Genomic DNA, 19,917 nt, shown 5'->3' on the forward strand with positions numbered 1-19,917 from the left:
ACGTGATGGTACGCATTTCTCGTCCTTACCCGAGGCGTCAAAACAACGTTTCACCATGCGACGCCGGTCAACTGCTGTTTGTGTATGAGAAATCGGTTGGAAACTTTCCTCATATCAGCACGTTGTAGGTGTCGCCAGCGTCGCCAACCTTGTGGCAATCGTAAAATGCGTTTTAGACAGGTACGTGCCGAGTAAAACTGTGAGGGACGGGAAAAACCCACCGTGGTACAACAAAAAAGTTAGGAAACTACTGCGAAAGCAAAGAGAGCTCCACTCCAAGTTTAAACGCAGCCAAAACCTCTCAGACAAACAGAAGCTAAACGATGTCAAAGTTAGCGTAAGGAGGGCTATGCGTGAAGCGTTCATTGAATTCGAAAGTAAAATTCTATGTACCGACTTGACAGAAAATCCTAGGAAGTTCTGGTCTTACGTTAAATCAGTAAGTGGGTCGAAACAGCATATCCAGACACTACGGGATGATGATGGCATTGAAACAGAGGATGACACGCGTAAAGCTGAAATACTAAACACCTTTTTCCAAAGCTGTTTCACAGAGGAAGACCGCACTGCAGTTCCTTCTCTAAATCCTCGCACAAACGAAAAAATGGCTGACATCGAAATAAGTGTCCAAGGAATAGAAAAGCAACTGGAATCACTCAATAGAGGAAAGTCCACTGGACCTGACGGGATACCAATTCGATTCTACACAGAGTACGCGAAAGAACTTGCCCCCCTTCTAACAGCCGTGTACCGCAAGTCTCTAGAGGAACGGAGGGTTCCAAATGATTGGAAAAGAGCACAGATAGTCCCAGTCTTCAAGAAGGGTCGTCGAGCAGATGCGCAAAACTATAGACCTATATCTCTTACGTCGATCTCTTGTAGAATTTTAGAACATGTTTTTTGCTCGCGTATCATGTCATTTCTGGAAACCCAGAATCTACTATGTAGGAATCAACATGGATTCCGGAAACAGCGATCGTGTGAGACCCAACTCGCCTTATTTGTTCATGAGACCCAGAAAATATTAGATACAGGCTCCCAGGTAGATGCTATTTTTCTTGACTTCCGGAAGGCGTTCGATACAGTTCCGCACTGTCGCCTGATAAGCAAAGTAAGAGCCTACGGAATATCAGACCAGCTGTGTGGCTGGATTGAGGAGTTTTTGGCAAACAGAACACAGCATGTTGTTATCAATGGAGAGACGTCTACAGACGTTAAAGTAACCTCTGGCGTGCCACAGGGGAGTGTTATGGGACCATTGCTTTTCACAATATATATAAATGACTTAGTAGATAGTGTCGGAAGTTCCATGCGGCTTTTCGCGGATGATGCTGTAGTATACAGAGAAGTTGCTGCATTAGAAAATTGTAGCGAAATACAGGAAGATCTGCAGCGGATAGGAAGTTGGTGCAGGGAGTGGCAACTGACCCTTAACATAGACAAATGTAATGTATTGCGAAGACGCAGAAAGAAGGATCCTTTATTGTATGATTATATGATAGCGGAACAAACACTGGTAGCAGTTACTTCTGTAAAATATCTGGGAGTATGCGTACGGAACGATTTGAAGTGGAATGATCATATAAAACTAATTGTTGGTAAGGCGGGTACCAGGTTGAGATTCATTGGGAGAGTGCTTAGAAAATGTAGTCCATCAACAAAGGAGGTGGCTTACAAAACACTCGTTCGACCTATACTTGAGTATTGCTCATCAGTGTGGGATCCGTACCAGGTCGGGTTGACGGAGGAGATAGAGAAGATCCAAAGAAGAGCGGCGCGTTTCGTCACTGGGTTATTTGGTAACCGTGATAGCGTTACGGAGATGTTTAATAAACTCAAGTGGCAGACTCTGCAAGAGAGGCGCTCTGCATCGCGGTGTAGCTTGCTCGCCAGGTTTCGAGAGGGTGCGTTTCTGGATGAGGTATCGAATATATTGCTTCCCCCTACTTATACTTCCCGAGGAGATCACGAATGTAAAATTAGAGAGATTAGAGCGCGCACGGAGGCTTTCAGACAGTCGTTCTTCCCGCGAACCATACGCGACTGGAACAGGAAAGGGAGGTAATGACAGTGGCACGTAAAGTGCCCTCCGCCACACACCGTTGGGTGGCTTGCGGAGTATCAATGTAGATGTAGATGTAGAATGCTCTTAAAAGCTAATCAATTGCAAATCACAGCATCTTCTTCCTGTCGGTTAAATTTCGCGTCTGTAACACGTCATCTTCGTGGTGTAGCAATTTTAATGGCCAGTAGTGTATAAACTCTATATCTTTCTAATTTTATGCCTTCTTCATACATTAATTGTTTATTTAAACATTTATGTTTCCTGATTAATTTTAAGTTTTCTAGTGTTCAAAGATGTAACTTCGCTGAAATACTGTGAAAACAAATTATGTTCATATTATGTATGAGTACAATTAAATATTGTCAAAATACAACCTGTGTCTTAGTCACTAGGTGGCAGATCATTTGTAAATGGTAGGAAATAATATAAAATGAATCACATGTCCTTACTATACGAAAAACTAGCAGGTTAACTCCGAGTCGAGCGACACTGCACAATTGTACTTTATTTATTTATTTATTTATTTAACCTGACCAGATTAGGGCCATCAGGCCCTCTCTTACGTCGGACCAGTGTTTCACACATGCAGCATTTCACACATCAGAGTTACATCATGAACATAGTTTAAATGAGAAAATTAGCTTACTCTAGTGACAATATGAATAAAGAGTAGTGACTAAGACCTAATAAAGTAAATGCGGAAGTATTTTTACAACAGTTGCTATACATACAGATTATGATAAAAGCAATAATAATAACAGTAAAACAAAAAATCAAATAATAATGATGAATATGACTAAGACCTAATAAAGTAAATGCTGGCAGTATTTTTACATCAGGTGCTATACATACAGATTATGGCGAAAGCAATAATAATAACAGTAAAAAAAATCAAATAATAATGACAAACATGAGAAAGAGTGGCAATAATAATGAAGGTTTGTGCAGATGTACATTAATATATTGGTGTGTAAAGTAGATGTTTACTAGTATAGCGAGTTTTGGGTAAGGGAGGTTTAAGGAGGGGGAGAGAGGGAAGTAATGAGGTGAAGTGCACTCATGTACAGAGGAAGGCATTACTGTTGCTTAAGTAGATACGTCATTAACTGTTTTTTGAAGCCGGTCATGTTTTTAAGTTCTCTAACATAACGAGGGAGGTTATTCCAGAGTCGGGTTCCCGCTACTGTAAAGGACTTGGGGAAGGTGACTGAGCGATGCAGTGGAACGGAGAGGATTTTATTATGATGGGAACGTGTGTTTCTGTCATGTTGTTCCGACATGAGTGTTAGGGAAGAGGAGAGATATGAGGGACAGTGTACATTTATAAGGCAGTAGATGAGACAGAGTGTATGGAAATCTCTGCGTTTGTCTGCACGCAGCCTGGACAATTTTGCATATGCTGGTGAAATGTGATCAGAAAGTCGAACGTCACAGATATATCGGACGCAGGCATTCGTGACCAGTTCTAGACGTCGGGAATTTTCCTGAGAGAGGCCTTGTAGGATAATATCGCTGTAGTCAATGATTGGGAGTATAAGCGTTTGTACTAATTTCTTTTTCAGATCGAAAGGGAAGAGTTTTTTATATTTTTGTAGGACATGAAGGGATGCTGATGCTTTTTTGCACACTGCAGTTACGTGCTCTGTCCAATTTAGATTTTCATCAATTATTACTCCCAAACTCTTTGCTGATGGCGAGAAGTTAATATTTGTTCCATTTAGGATAAGAGGTGGTACGGATTCCCGATGTTTTGGGCTAATGAGCTTAGAGTGACCAACAAGTACCGCTTGGGTTTTAGATGGGTATAGTTTTAGACCTATGTCCTGTGCCCAGTTTGACAGCGCATCGAGGTCAGTATTGAAATTTTCAATAGCTTTCTTGAGATTGCTTGGTTTCGCACTTAGATACAACTGAAGGTCCTTTAGATACCTAGGATAGGAAGAAGGGCACTTATTGTCTTCCGATAGTGATTTCAGTATTAATACAAAATGTGTAAAAGTATATGATAGTGGTACTGACGTTCTGGTTCATCCAGGCGTCGATGGTTTCCGCCTCGTAGGCGAGCTGCGCGGCGGCGACGTGTCCGTGCCTGCGCACCAGGTCCGCCGTGGCCGCCATGCCGCGCAGCACGGCGTGCGAGGACGCGCTGCGCACCAGCTCCCACAGGTACGAGTACAGCGACCGCACCCACGCGATGCGCCCTGCGCACAACACGCGCCAGTCGCCACATCTGCAGCTTACTCCAAGTGAGCGTCTTGCCTTTACGACAACCGTTCCTCTCGATTTGGTTTCGTAGCTCTCGGAAACACACAGAACAGGAATTGAGGGACCTAGTGCCAGAGGGAACCATCCCGGGCATGGGTAAATCATAGAAAAACACGATTTTATTTGAAATTTTTTTAGAGAGAAATAATATTTTAATGTGTACCTACAGTGTGTCGCCGATCTTCCGTTCTTTACTGCTGCTGGCGATTCGTTCTCGTTGTTTTTAGCCAATCTGGTGATATTATGCGGTAACCAATGAGAATCACTCAGTCTTATAATCTCGGCTGCCACACATATATCGCTACTTTTTTCTGAATACCGGGTGATCAAAAAGTCAGTATAAATTTCAAAACTTAATAAACAACAGAGTACGCGAAGGAACTTGCCCCACTTCTTGCAGCATTGTACCGTAGGTCTCTACAAGAGCGTAGCGTTCCAAAGGATTGGAAAACGGCACAGGTCATCCCCGTTTTCAAGAAGGGACATCGAACAAATGTGCAGAACTATAGACCTATATCCCTAACGTCGATCAGTTGTAGAATTTTGGAACACGTATTATGTTCGAGTATAATGACTTTTCTGGAGACTAGAAATCTACTCTGTAGGAATCAGCATGGGTTTCGAAAAAGGCGGTTGTGTGAAATCCAGCTCGTGCTATTCGTCCACGAGACTCAGAGGGCCATAGACACGGATTCACAGGTAGATGCCGTGTTTATTGACTTCCGTAAGGCGTTCGATACAGCTCCCCACAGTCGTTTAATGAACAAAGTAAGAGCATATGGACAATCGGACCAATTGTGTGATTGGATTGAAGAGTTCCTAGATAACAGAACGCAGCATGTCATTCTCAATGGAGAGAAGTCTTCCGAAGTAAGAGTGATTGCAGGTGTGCCGCAGGGGAGTGTCGTAGGACCGTTGCTATTCACAATGTACATAAATGACCTTGTGGATGACATCGGAAGTTCACTGAGGCTTTTTGCGGATGATGCTGTGGTGTATCGAGAGGTTGTAACAATCGAAAATTGTACTGAAATGCAGGAGGATCTGCAGCGAATTGACGCATGGTGCAGGGAATGGCAATTGGATCTCAATGTAGACAAGTGTAATGTGCTGCGAATACATAGAAAGACAGATCCCTTATCATTTAGCTACAATATAGCAGGTCAGCAACTGGAAGCAGTTAATTCCATAAATTATCTGGGAGTACGCATTAGGAGTGATTTAAAATGGAATGACCATATAAAGTTGATCGTTGGTAAAGCAGATGCGAGACTGAGATTCATTGGAAGAATCCTAAGGAAATGCAATCCGAAAACAAAGGAAGTAGGTTACAGTACGCTTGTTCGCCCGCTGCTTGAATACTGCTCAGCAGTGTGGGATCCGTACCAGATAGGGTTGATGGAAGAGATAGAGAAGATCCAACGGAGAGCAGCGCGCTTCGTTACAGGATCATTTAGTAATCGCGAAAGCGTTACGGAGGTGATAAATAAACTCCAGTGGAAGACTCTGCAGGAGAGACGCTCAGTAGCTCGGTACGGGCTTTTGTTGAAGTTTCGTGAACATACCTTCACGGAAGAGTCAAGCAGTATATTGCTCCCTCCTACGTATATCTCGCGAAGAGACCATGAGGATAAAATCAGAGAGATTAGAGCCCACACAGAAGCATACCGACAATCCTTCTTTCCACGAACAATACGAGATTGGAATAGAAGGGAGAACCGATAGAGGTACTGAAGGTACCCTCCGCCACGCACCGTCAGGTGGCTTGCGGAGTATGGATGTAGATGTAGATGTAGAATGTAGATAGAGAGGTAAAAATTGACACACATGCTTGGAATGACATGGGGTTTTATTAGAACAAAAAAAAAAAACACACACCTCATATTGCTAGACGCGTGAAAGATCTCTTGCGTGCGTCGTTTGGTGATGACCGTGTGCTCAGCCGCCACTTTCGTCATGCTTGGCCTCCCAGGCTCTCAGACCTCAGTCCGTGCGTTACCAGAAGCGGCAAGTGTATCGTGATCGACCGACATCTCTAGGGATGCTGCAAGACAACATCCGATGCCAATGCCTCACCATAACTCCGGACATGCTTTACAGTGCTGTTCACAACATTATTCCTCGACTACAGCTATTGTTGAGGAATGATGGTGGATATATTGAGCATTTCCTGTAAAGAACATCATCTTTGCTTTGTCTTACTTTGTTATGCTAATTGTTGCTATTCTGATCAGATGAAGCGCCATCTGTCGGACATTTTTTGAACGTTTGTATTTTTTTGGTTCTAATAAAACCCCATGTCATTCCAAGCATGTGTGTCGATTTGTACCTCTCTACCTACATTATTCCGTGATTTATTCAGTTTCAAATTTATACTGCCTTTTTGATCACCTGATATGTCGCGATTTCCGAGGTTGTGGTTTGGTTGGGACCTAATTGTATACACTATGCGATTAAAAGTATTCGGACACCTCCAAAAACATACGTCTTCCATATTAGGTGCATTGTCTTGCTACCTACTACCAGATACTCCATAGCAGCGACCTCAGTAGTCATTACACATCGTGAGAGAGCAGAATGGTGCGCTCCGCGGAACTCAACGCAGTTAGAACGTGGTCAGGTGACTGAGTGTCACTCCTAAACATCCCTAGCTCCACTGTTTCCGATGTGATAGTGAAAAGAAAACGTGAAGGGGCACGTACAGAACAAAAGCGAACAGGCCGACGTCGTCTGTTGACTGTGTAGTAGTGAGCCATCTATCGAAACAATCACACAGGAATTACAAACTGCATCAGGATCCACTGTAAGTACTATGACAATTAAGCAGCAGGTGAGAAAACTTGGATTTCATTGTCGAACGGCTGCTTATAAATCACACATGACGCCGGTAAATGCCAAACGGCGCCTCGCTTAGTGTAAGGAGCGTAAACATTGGACGATTGAACAGTGGAAAAACGTTGTTTGGAGTGACAAATCACGGTACACAATTTGGCAATCTCATGGCAGGGTGTGGGTATGGCGAATGCCCGGTGAACGTCATCTCCCAGTGTGTGTAGTGCTACCTTGTTATTTTGCGTGGTACTATCACAGCACAGGCCTACATTGATGTTTCAAGCACCTTCTTGCTTCCCAATGTTGAAGAGCAATTCGGGGATGGCGACTGCATCTTTCAACACGATCGTGCACCTGTTCGTAATGCACGGTCTGTGGCGGAGTGGTTACACGACAATAACATCCCTGTAATGGACTGGCCTGAACAGAGTCCTGACCTGAATCCTAAAGAACACCTTTGGGATGTTTTGGAATGCCGACTTCGTTACAGGCCTCACCGGCCGACTTCAATACCTTTCCTCAATGCAGTACTCCGTGAAGAATGGGCTGTCTTTTCCCAAGAAACCTTCCAGCTCTTGACTGAACGTACGCCTGCGAGAGTGGAAGCTGTCATCAAGGCTAAGGCTGGGCCAACAGCGTACTGAATTCCAGCATTACCGACGGAGTGCGCAACGAACTTGTAAGTTATTTTCAGCCAGGCGTCCGGATACTTTTGATCACATAGTGTACGTGGTTGCCACAAATATTTCTCTCTTTTTCCGATTATGTCACGATTCCTCAGGATGTGGTTGGGGTTTGACCTAACAGCACGTGTTGAATTGCTTTAGTGAAACGACCAGTAATGAAATTTATCATCCTTTTCGCGGATGATGATTTAGTATACAGAGAAGTTGCAGCATTAGAAAATTGCAGCGAAATGCAGGAAGATCTGCAGCGGATAGGAAGTTGGTGCAGGGAGTGGCAACTGACCCTTAACATAGACAAATGTAATGTATTGCGAAGACACAGAAAGAAGGATCCTTTATTGTATGATTATATGATAGCGGAACAAACACTGGTAGCAGTTACTTCTGTAAAATATCTGGGAGTATGCGTGCGGAACGATTTGAAGTGGAATGATCACATAAAATTAATTGTTGGTAAGGCGGGTACCAGGTTGAGATTCATTGGGAGAGTCCTTAGAAAATGTAGTCCATCAACAAAGGAGGTGGCTTACAAAACACTCGTTCGACCTATACTTGAGTATTGCTCATCAGTGTGGGATCCGTACCAGATCGGGTTGACGGAGGAGATAGAGAAGATCCAAAGAAGATCAGTGCGTTTCGTCACAGGGTTATTTGGTAACCGTGATAGCGTTACGGAGATGTTTAGCAAACTCAAGTGGCAGACTCTGCAAGAGAGGCGCTCTGCATCGCGGTGTAGATTGCTCGCCAGGTTTCGAGAGGGTGTGTTTCTGGATGAGGTATCGAATATATTGCTTTCCCCTACTTACACCTCCCGAGGAGATCACGAATGTAAAATTAGAGAGATTCGAGCGCGCACGGAGGCTTTCAGACAGTCGTTCTTCCCGCGAACCATACCCGACTGGAACAGAAAAGGGAGGTAATGACAGTGGCACGTAAAGTGCCCTCCGCCATGCACCGTTGGGTGGCTTGCGGAGTATAAATGTAGATGTAGATACACTGACACACACACACACACACACACACACACACAAGCTTAAACACAGAATAAAATAATGTTAGCCATAACATTCCTAGTCATAGATTTTTGTGTAAATAACATTCTGCATAAAGTTGTCTATAGATGCAGATGACAGACTGTGAAATAAAAACAGCTATAACATAAAATATAGAAAACCACAAAAACCACAGCAGATGGTAACAAAGAACAAGTAAAAAAAATTCGTCTGTTTTCAGATTTCTGAATAATTATCTTAAAGACTGATATTTCTGTACGTACAGGTAGCAAAGAGAATTATTTCTGTTATTTAATAAAAAGAAAAATAAATTACCCCATGTCTGGGTAAAAGGAAGAAACAAATGGTTAAGCTTATCCCTTACGGACGTTTTAGAAGCCGTGACTGTTTATTCAATGTAAGTACATTGTCACATAGCCTGCACCCAGCATTATGCCTTAAATAGCTATGTACGAGTAACTTCTGGAAAACCGTCTGAAGATGAGCCATGAAAATGTTCGAAAACCGGTTTACGGAGCTAATAAATAAGTATTTCAAAAAGTGATCGGTTGCAGTTTTACGTATTTACAGAAACAAATGTGTTTGCTCAAGGGGGAACTTATCCAAAAGCAAAGTGATTTGCAAGCAAACACGGAAACAAATGTGGTCTTCAACCACCGTTATACCTCTCTATACAATATGTGACAGGAAAGATCTAAACAACTATTGTCCAATTCCCTAACAGATTAAATTTTTTAGAATATTCTAGAAAGTCATGTAGTCAAAAGCAGTATCACATTTAAGTAAAAACAATTGAAATGTTAATTCGCAATGTCGGTTCCAGAAGGGTTGCTCAGCTGAGAATATCATCTATACATTTACTCTCCACATATTACGAAGCTTAAATAACATAACGTTACCAGTTGCTATTTTTGTGACCAGTCAAAAGTTTTTGATTGTGTTCATTATAATATGTTTCTAGAAAAGCTTATTTGTTATACATTTAATGTTCTTTCAGGCTACTGGTTTTAATCATATTTAACCAAAGTAATGAAGTAGTGGTGCTGAATAATTCTGAAAGGAGAGAAAACAATAGTGACTAGGAATACACCACGAATTGAAGTCTGCATTGTTCAGTGTCGGGGTCTCTCCTACGCCTTACATATGTGAACGATCTTACAGTAAACGTTCACCAAACAAAACTGGCATTTTTATAGATGACACCAGTGTTATAATAAACCTGGTTAGAGAGTCAGCAACAGAATATAGTGTTAATTATGATTTTAAAGGGTCAGTAACTTATTCTCTGCGAATGGGCTTTTCCCTAATTTCGAAGAGATCACATATTTATTTATTTATTTCTGTATAACAAAGGATAATACCAAGAACATTAATATGTGATCAAGAGTCAGTACAAAGAGTAGAACACATAAAATCTGGGTGTACGTATTGATGAAAATTTTAACTGGAGAAAGCTGTTATTTTATTTATTTAACCTCATCAGTTTAGGGCATTCAGTTCCTCACATACACCAGACCAGGATTTTGCAGAAACACTTTTTACATTTTAGTTACTCAATGAAAGACAACAATTGAAATACGATAAATAATAACAAAACGGCGTTAATAAATTAAAAATATTGCTGCTGCTACTGTTGGTAGCAACAACAACAACAATACTGATAGTAGCAGATACAAAATTTATTTATAGTTGTACAAAACTGATACTTAGTGAGTTCCTAGGGAGAGAAATTTAAATAGATGCACCAAGAAAGGGGGAATAAGAAAATTCTGGTTTGAAATAAGAGTACTTAGTTGTTACGGGGTAATCGGTGCGTAGAAGGCATAGTAGATATGTCATTAACTGTCTTTTGAAGCTGGAAATGCTACTTAGTTTCTGATATAGTGAGGGAGATCATTCCATAGTCGGCTTCCAACTACTGAAAAGTGCGACCCTCTAAAAACTATCCGCTAAACAAGTAATTTATGAAATCATTTGACACCCTAGAAGTGGAATTTGAGGTCAACATCGGATTTCTTATAATGCCTTTGGTTAGAAAAATAACTAGAGGGCGACCGCCATACAGTGCAAAACAGTTCCTTCTTTAAATTAACGTTTAACAAGCTTGTTTGAGTGGCCATCATCCGCAGCGAGTACAGAAATATTTGTTTTGTTAGTGAAAATCTCCTTGTTTCGCTGCCATGTGTTTTATTCCTCCTAGACGCGTTTCGCCATTTATTTTAAGCTTTCTTCGTCTGAGAGAAATAAAATACAATGCAGCTCGTAAAGGCGGTTTTTATTTACAAAACAAATTTATCAAGTTTATTTGCAGAGCTTGTTAACTGGAGCGTATAATAAATGCTATGGGGAGTAAATATGTTTAATTAAACTGGACGACACTGTAGTTTATAGTTTAACAACAAATTGTTTGTAAAAAAAATGCGAGTCCTTCTTCGGCCAGAAATGCAAATTATCAGTCAGTGCTTTCGATACTTCATTAATGTCCCACTAAATGAAAAACTTAGTCCATTTTCTACATTTATTACTTCTACTACGACACACCAGAAGAAAACGTTAGAATTTACAACACAAAATGCTTCTCGAAGACATCTGAGTCCCACACTAACTTTTCTCTCAAAATTGTTTCCAATTTGCATCTGTATACCATCCACATCCACAAGGTAAGAACAAGAACTTGTCTCTACTGTTATCACGCGAAGTTTCAAGTCAAGCATCTCCCGGCACGAACTGTTCCTTTCCGCATCTACTAGAACGAAGTGTCAGCACAACTATCTCCGAGGACGAATCCTTTTTTTATCGCCAAACAGCAACTCACGTCCAACTCTTCCATCCTGTGTGTTCTCCCGCTGCTACAGCTACCTACTTTCTAATGCCGGCCGTCCAGATGCACCATCAATAGTGACATATTTTAACACAATACAAAATTTGCAACTTCCGAACGTATTGGCCGATATATGTAAATATTATGTTGTATGAAACGTGCTAAAACGATGTAATGTTAAAGCAGTAGTTTGCATCATCGTTATTTGTATTTTCGCATCTACCAAAATAAACAAGAAGACATCACAGATTTAACTTATCACTAAGATAAAATGTATGGTACTACTGCTTATTTATTTTATCTGTACCATAACTAGACCTTAACGCAAGAATTCTTCACAGGTTTTACTTTTACGAAATTAAATGGGATAAAGGTAATGAGGTTCCTGAATTTGCATTTTATGGTGGGTTTTCACATGTTATTCTACGAATATGTGAATAATTCCTATTTCTCGGGTGTTAATTAGGAATATTATCAATGAATTGTTTTCTGTAATAATGTCCAGGCTTATGGTCCAACAAAAGCAGCGAATTGTCTTCTACAAATGGTAAAAAGACGCTTCGGATGCAATACTGAAAATTATTTTCTCCCTTTTTTCCAGATTTTTTTATGTCGATTACGCAAGACGTATGCAAGTAAACAGTCCTCTTTCTTAATATTTGGTCGTAATTTTCCTTGATGTTCCTGAAGATAGAGAGAGCCGCGGAAACGGTAACAAAAAAATGGCTCTGAGCACTATGGGACTTAACATCCATGGTCATCAGTCCCCTAGAACTTAGAACTACTTAAACCGAACTAACCTAAGGACATCACACAACACCCAGTCCTCACGAGGCAGAGAAAATCCCTGACGCCGCCGGGAATCGAACCCGGGAACCCGGGCGCGGTAAGCGAGAAACGGTAACACACCGACCCTTATAATTGCAGTGTTGTATATGAAAGTGTCATAACTCTCATCGGCTGCACAAGCGACTCTGTATTTCTTTCGTTCGAAATGCGAAATCTGACTGACTCTTTTTATACGCAGTTTTCAGTGGCTAATAAGTAGCTTCGTATTAACGTCTGCTACGAATTTCTCTATAGTATTACCTATTAATGACATCTCCTCTTCATGCTTAATTGAGGTAAGCTACGTAATTTTGCGACTGCCTTTTCAGTATGATTTCCAGAATCTGTTTAACTAGGTCGCAGAAGACTGGAAATCAATAATGTTCATCTCACTTGCAATTTAGAGCGCCCAGTCTCCTATTTCTCCCTTGGTAACGGTGCATTGACCCTCGCATATCTAAACCTTACGAATAGTTTTTCTTTCACACTTCTGCGAGTTTCATTTTGGTACATATTTTGTACATTACGTAAATCTTTCTTCCATTTATACAATTCGTGTTCAGATTTTACGAAACGAAACCAGCTTTACACATTGCTTAAATTTAAGCATTTTCAACCTCCTTCATTTAACCGTAAGATGTGAAGCTTTCTATTTCTCACGGAACAGTTCATGTTCAGATTTAACGAAACTAAACCGGCTTTGTACACTATTTAAGTTGAAGCGTTTTGCCCAGCCTTCCTTTAACGTAAATATTTACAGCCTTTTATTTCTGACTGAAAGCTATTACCCTACATGTTTGCTTTCGGCTAGGACTTTAACTAGCACAAAAATGAACGTTCGAACCACAATTCAGGGAATCTTCGGAGTTATTTCCTGTTTATTACGGTGTTTCCACACTTTGCAACGAAATGTTGATACCATTGTAACGAATTTACAAGGAATTAATTAATAAATAACACATGTATAGGTCTTCAGCGGAAGTAGGTAATTTCGATTGCATAACGGTACCACATTCTTCATATTTCATGTTTGCAAGGTTCAAAATATTAAACGGATTCCACATTACTGTGAAACTTGGAAACATTTACGAAGACAGATGCTATTAGCAAGCATATATCAAGAAAACACAAATAAAATTAATTCAGTTTATCTCCATTGTTAACCACACAGAAATACCCCAAGTGAACTACTAATTATTATGGATATTAAATTAGAATGAAATTTTCACTCTACAGCGGAGTGTGCGCTGATATGAAATTTCCTGACAGGTTAAAAACTGCGTGCCGGACCGAGACTCGAACTCGGTACCTTTGCCTTTCACGGGGAAGCGCTCTACCGACTGAGCTACCCAAGCGCGACTCACGCCCCGTCCTCACAGCTTCAATTCCGCCAGTACCTCTGTGAAATTTGGAAGGTAGGAGAAGAGGTACTGGCGGAATTGAAGCTGTGAGGAGGGGGCGTGAGTCGTGCTTGGGTAGCTCAGTCGGTAGAGCGCTTGCCCGCGAAAGACAAAGGTCCCGAGTTCGAGTCTCGGTCCGGCACACAGTTTTAATCTGTCAGGAAGTTTGATATTAAATCAGTTGTAAATTGGAGGGAATGTTAACTGTGAACAGTTGTGTCAGACTGAAACCGCGCGACCGCTACGGTCCCAGGTTCGAATCATGCCTCGGGCATGGATGTATGTGATGTCCTTAGGTTAGTTAGGTTTAAGTAGTTCTAAGTTCTATGGGACTGATGACCTCAGATGTTAAGTCCCATAGTGCTCCGAGCCATTTGAATTGTGTCAGAGAAAATGTTAACTGAAACTGAAACTCGCTTTACAAATTACGGTCGCGTAGCACTGTGTTATCTGTTTGACGTCAACCAAGTCCATGAACCTGCCGTGTTGCGCGTGCACTGTCTGTCACGGCTATAGTAGGGATGTACAGTTCTCCAGCCTCGTGTAGAATTACGAATTTAGCAGTTTTAATTATTTTTTCAAAAAGTACTTGCAGTGTGTCTTAGAAATTAAAATTTTGAGATGGTGTTCCTTCGGTGTATTCTTCCTGCATGAAAAATTTCAGATCAGGTTTCAAAATATTGGATTGGTCAGTTCCCTTGTGCGATAACATGTCTTCTCTTGCTGGAATTCCGCAGCGCACTCAGATCTGAGTTGGACATGGGTGAAGGGCCACTTCTGTACAGGGTTTTGTTGTGGTGGTGGATCGTGGTGAGGATGCAGCCTGATGGCAGCTCAGATAAACAACACCAAATTTCATATGTTTCATTAAAACTTTTGCGACTACACATGTAGTCTCATGTTGCAGCAGCCACGCCCTTCTCTCAGCAAGTGATGAGGGCGGTGTGTGGTGGTCAATGATGCCTAGCTGTTACCCAGAAGGCCATAACGTCTGCATCCATGAATGGTGACACCAGAAACTCACTCCGTGACAGCCAGAATGCTTGCAGGGAATGACAAACTGGTGTTGTATTAACAGAATCTTCCGTCGGTTCTTGGTAGAACAACATTATAATAATAAATGAAAAGCACCAGTTTGCCTTTGTTCTGCAATATTATTTTTATTGCTAACCGGTTTTCGGCTTACAATGCCATCTTCAGACATTTACTGAGTATTATCACCAAAGAAGTTAAATGTTAGCAGACAACATTGGAAGAGAAGTAACACATCTAGAGTGAAGTAGAAACGTACAGTGAGTAACATCTTTGCAATGAAATAGTAAAAACTGAACAGTACATAAATAACAATGGAGTTGACAGGAAAACCTTTAGCATAAAATAGGAATAGCATGCCTACATAACAGTTTCTATTAATAAACAAAACTAATGAAATAAGATAAAATTAGTACTAGACAAGGCTGCATCAAGAGGTATGAAACATGGAGAGTGATACACAACCAATTAAAAAAGAAGAGACAGTTGTCAATGTAAATACAGAATACACGAGGCCCGCCGCGGTGGTCTCGCGGTTCTAGGCGCGCAGTCCGGAACCGCGCGACTGCTACGGTCGCAGGTTCGAATCCTGCCTCGGGCATGGATGTGTGTGATGTCCTTAGGTTAGTTAGGTTTAAGTAGTTCTAAGTTCTAGGGGACTGATGACCACAGCTGTTAAGTCCCATAGTGCTCAGAGCCATTTGAACCAATACACGAGGAACTTAAATAATATCAATAAGATAAACAGAAATTAGTAAATGCAGGAAAACTGAGGTGTTTGAGGGAACCTACAGTTTGAGAGTGTGGTGGTACTGCATTTTAACATTAACATTATAATCAAAGCAGTGACTGTATAACAGTTTACATTAAATAAATGAGCAAAGTAAAATATGAACAGTATTTGATGTGACAACTACAAGGGGAGTTAAACATGGACAGTAATACAAGTACAAGTTAAAAGCAAACCCTTAACTATTTAAACTACAGCATATGTGGGATACAAAGACAACTGCAACAAATAAAACAACTTAATGACTACAGGAAAATGGGAATATGTAGGAAGAGAGAGTGTGGGTAGTAATGAACAACAAAGATGATTATATGAAGTTTAGGAGAGGGGAAGTGTTGAGTTGTGTCTGGTCATTTAGGATGAGATCTGGACTGTGAGCAAGATGTTTGTTAATTTCTAGGGCTTCCAGCAGGTTGAGTTTATGGCCTTTGTTTGCTAAGTGAAGTACATGGGACACTGGCTGGTAGTTGTGACCCTCACTCAGTATACGCTCAGCAAATGCAGAGTCTGAATTCTGTAACCTCCAGCTGCGTTCATGTTCAGCCAGCCTAGTTGATATGTCTCTGCCTGACTGACCAATGTAAAATTTGTCACAATCAGAACAGGTGATTTTGTACACCCCACTGTTGGCTAATAACTGGATCTTGTCTTTGCTATTAAAAACACACTGGGCTGTAGTGTTCCTGACATAGTAGGAAACCCTATACTTGCAGGATTTCAGTGCTTTGGCTAAAGTCTGTGATACCTGACCTAGAAATGGTAGAGTACACCATTTCTTGCAGACAGTGGATGGGGAAGCAGGTGGGGCATAGAGGAGAGGTATAATTTTCCGTTTTTGTTTCCTGTGCAAGATGTGGTCAATAAGAACTGGATTGTAGCCATTGGCTGAGGCAATAAATTGTATTGTATCTAACTCTGCTTTAAAATCATCTCTGTACATGGGGATAGATATGAGACGGTGTACCATTGAGTGGAAAGCTGCATGTTTGTGAGCTATGGGGTGTTGTGAGCAAGAAGGTATTACTGTGTCTGTAGTTGTTGTTTTTCTGTAAATTTTGAAACAATGTGTGTGTGTACTGATGTCAATGGTGAGATCTAAGAAGTTTATGGATTTGTTGCCAATTTCCATAGTGAACAGGATATTTTTATGTTAACTGTTTAGGTTTTTCAAGAATGTGTTGAGTTGTCTTGTAGTACCAGTCCACATACAAAGGACATCATCTACATATCTAAACCAGTATTTGATGTTTGCGCTCAAAGGTTCCGTTTTTAGAAAATTTTGTTCAAAATGGTCCATAAATATTTTAGCCAACAGTGGACTAATAGGGGAACCCATAGCTAAGCCATCTAATTGTTTATAAAGAGTGCCTTGGAACTGGAAATATTTCTGCGCAAGGCAGGTCTGTGTGGCCAGTCTCAAGTCATTCAATTCCACAGGATTGACATTAGACTTGTGCATCAGCTCTGTCAGAATGTCAATACATTCTACTACTGGTATGTTAGAAAACAAACTGCTGACATCAAAGGATACTAATTTATCACTGTGTGAGACAGATATACCTTTTAACTTGTTTACTAGGTCCACAGAGTTAAAATACCATGCTTTGGTTTGAATTTAGTCTTGCTCTTAATTAGAACATCAAGTTTTCTGGCAGTTTGTAAGATGGAGCAGTGAATGATGATACAACTGGACGAATAGGATCATCTTGTTTATGCAGTTTAGGAAGCCCGTACATTGTAGGAGGCACCTGGGTTCATTTTAGTTAACAGTTTTACTTCAAATTCAGAGAATATGCTTTTGCATGAAATGATTGCATATTTAACATCCTCTTTGAACAATTTAGTAGGGTCTTTAGGAAGGACTTCGAAGCCTGTGGTATTCAGAAAATCATTAACTTTATCCACATAATCACATTTGTTCAAAAGCACAATACTGTTGCCTTCACCAGATTTTGTGGTAACGATACCTTGGTGTTGTAATTTCTGTTTCAAGGACTTGAGGGTGTGAAAGTCAATAGACCGTGGGATGTTACACACGAATTTGGTTTCGTTCTTTAGTGCATTGGCAACTATATATTTTGCAGTGGTGTCTTTCGTTAAGGCATATTCAATATCAACTTTCATAACATCCAGTTGTTTTTCTGATGGAGGGTGGGGAGGAGCATATTTAAAACCTTTTTCAAGCACTTTTTGTTCCTTTGGGGACAGAACCAAGTTCGATAAGTTAATTACACGTTGCGAAAATTTTGTTTACAGTTTGATGTTAGAGGTTCACTCACCTTCCTAATCATAGATAATTTCTTGTTCTGCCGCAAAAATACGTCGTGAATAAGATCACTTACACTTTCACGAACTTCTCGATCGAAAACATCGAACTCACACAGGTGTCACTTAGATGTGATTGCCATATGTACCACTTTTAGATGTGTACACACGTGGTGTTGTATCTCACCCCAGCAAGTGGCAGTGTGTGGCGTTAAGCATCTAGTACCAGTGCAGAAGGGTGAAAAGCTGTACTGCCCTGGAGCCCTATCTGTATCCTTCATACCGATCGGGACAGTCGGTTAGACTCGGTAGTGACGTCATTTTCGGTTAGTTAGCCGAAATTGCCCTTCTGTAAGCTTCTGAGGCCTGTTACCGATCCGTCCTGCCGCCGATTTTTCGACAACTGTACTGAGAGACGGTTAGGTTTCGGTATAGCCACCTGTTCGGTTTGGTGTGATTTATTTACATCTATAATTTGTTATTTCAGAAATATTTAGTGGTTTTCATTTCCGCTTTAGAGACTATTTTACTGAAGAATCTCTAGGGCACGTCTGAGTGAAAAGTCAGTTCATAATATACAGTTTTCCCTTGTTAGAAATATGGTTTGCATTGCGGTTACTGTGAATGCTTATAACACCAAGTAAACATTTTTTGTCAATATTCTCACAAAATATCTGTTACTTTTATGTAATTAAGGGTTTAAGAAATATTAAATTTCAACACATCTGCTCTGCTTATGTATATTACATGAGTGTTAGCTGAAATTACTAGTGACTTCGTGTACTTCTTCCTGCACACGGTTTAGTTATTGATTATCGAAATGCATTTACAACTTTGACATAACAAGGAAAAGGAATTTTGTGAAACCTGATAATGTAAATCTTCCAAAATTTCATGCATTTACGGCTTACGCCTACATAGTTCTGCTACTAAGTCAGCCTGCATCCCTCTCTTGAAAACGCAGCAGAAATAGAGCGCCTGCTATGTGTTGGTTGCTCTATCCAGTGCTAGACGTCGTAGGTTCATATCCCCCTGGGTACAAATCTTTTTTTTTTCCTCTTCGTGTTTGTAAAACATTTTGAGACTTGGTTATTAGTGAAAGTTAAGCATTTTTCTGCAATAGTCGTCGTTATTTACATGTAAGAGCGTGCTTTCTCAGTAATGATCATCTTCGATTTCGTTACTTCTGTATTTTTAAGAAACGAAAGATGAAATTTCTATGCATGAAATAACCGACAGTAACGTTTATACTTCTTTTTTCCCTTCAAAAATAATTCACCATTTTTTTTTCAAATACATAGCGATCTCCGTGTGTGTGGCTAGACAAGAAGCTAAAAGCACATCTTAAATTACTGCGAATGAAACTAGCAACAATCATGTTTATACTCTTGCTTGTCACAAATATTTATCTGCAACCCTGAACAACAGCAGACAGATGAAAGCTCATTGCCATAATATTTTTAAACTATACCAACATATGTGAAACACGTTGATTCATCAGATGCATGTTATAAACTTCGACGAACTTCAGTAGCTGCATTCGCTACACACTCTCGAAAAGGTGCTTTTTAAATTTTATTTTTAAGATCCATATCATTGATGTATAATGTAGGGAAGTAGACTACATCATCATTTGGATCTCTAGGAGCGAGTTACAATCACATTCTATGCATCTTCTTATTCTTTGACAGTCTTTGAAGCATTTTTTTGAGTGCTTTTGTGAATATATTTGTACAATGTGGTACTACACACCTTTCCTAACTCATTTTCTGAAAAGTAAAGCCGGCCGGGGTGGCCGAGCGGCTCTAGGTGCTACAGTCTGGAACTGCGCGACCGCTACTATTGCAGGTTCGAATCCTGCCTCGGACATGGATGTGTGTGATGTCCTTAGGTTAGTTAGGTTTAAGTAGTTCTAGGTTC

At 40.6% G+C, this 19,917-nt stretch overlaps 1 protein-coding gene across 1 annotated transcript in view; it reads right to left on the reverse strand.

The window, feature by feature from the left end:
• Positions 1 to 19,917, reverse strand: part of LOC126471528 (dynein axonemal heavy chain 5) — a 1,073,018-nt gene that overhangs the window by 716,057 nt on the left and 337,044 nt on the right. Inside the window, exon 15 of the mRNA XM_050099754.1 lies at positions 4,085 to 4,266. Coding sequence (XP_049955711.1) covers positions 4,085 to 4,266 — 182 coding nt within the window. The remainder of the gene's footprint in view (positions 1 to 4,084; positions 4,267 to 19,917) is intronic.

The sequence above is a fragment of the Schistocerca serialis genome, chromosome 3 (genome assembly GCF_023864345.2).
Source record: "Schistocerca serialis cubense isolate TAMUIC-IGC-003099 chromosome 3, iqSchSeri2.2, whole genome shotgun sequence".
Classification (NCBI taxonomy): domain Eukaryota; kingdom Metazoa; phylum Arthropoda; class Insecta; order Orthoptera; family Acrididae; genus Schistocerca; species Schistocerca serialis.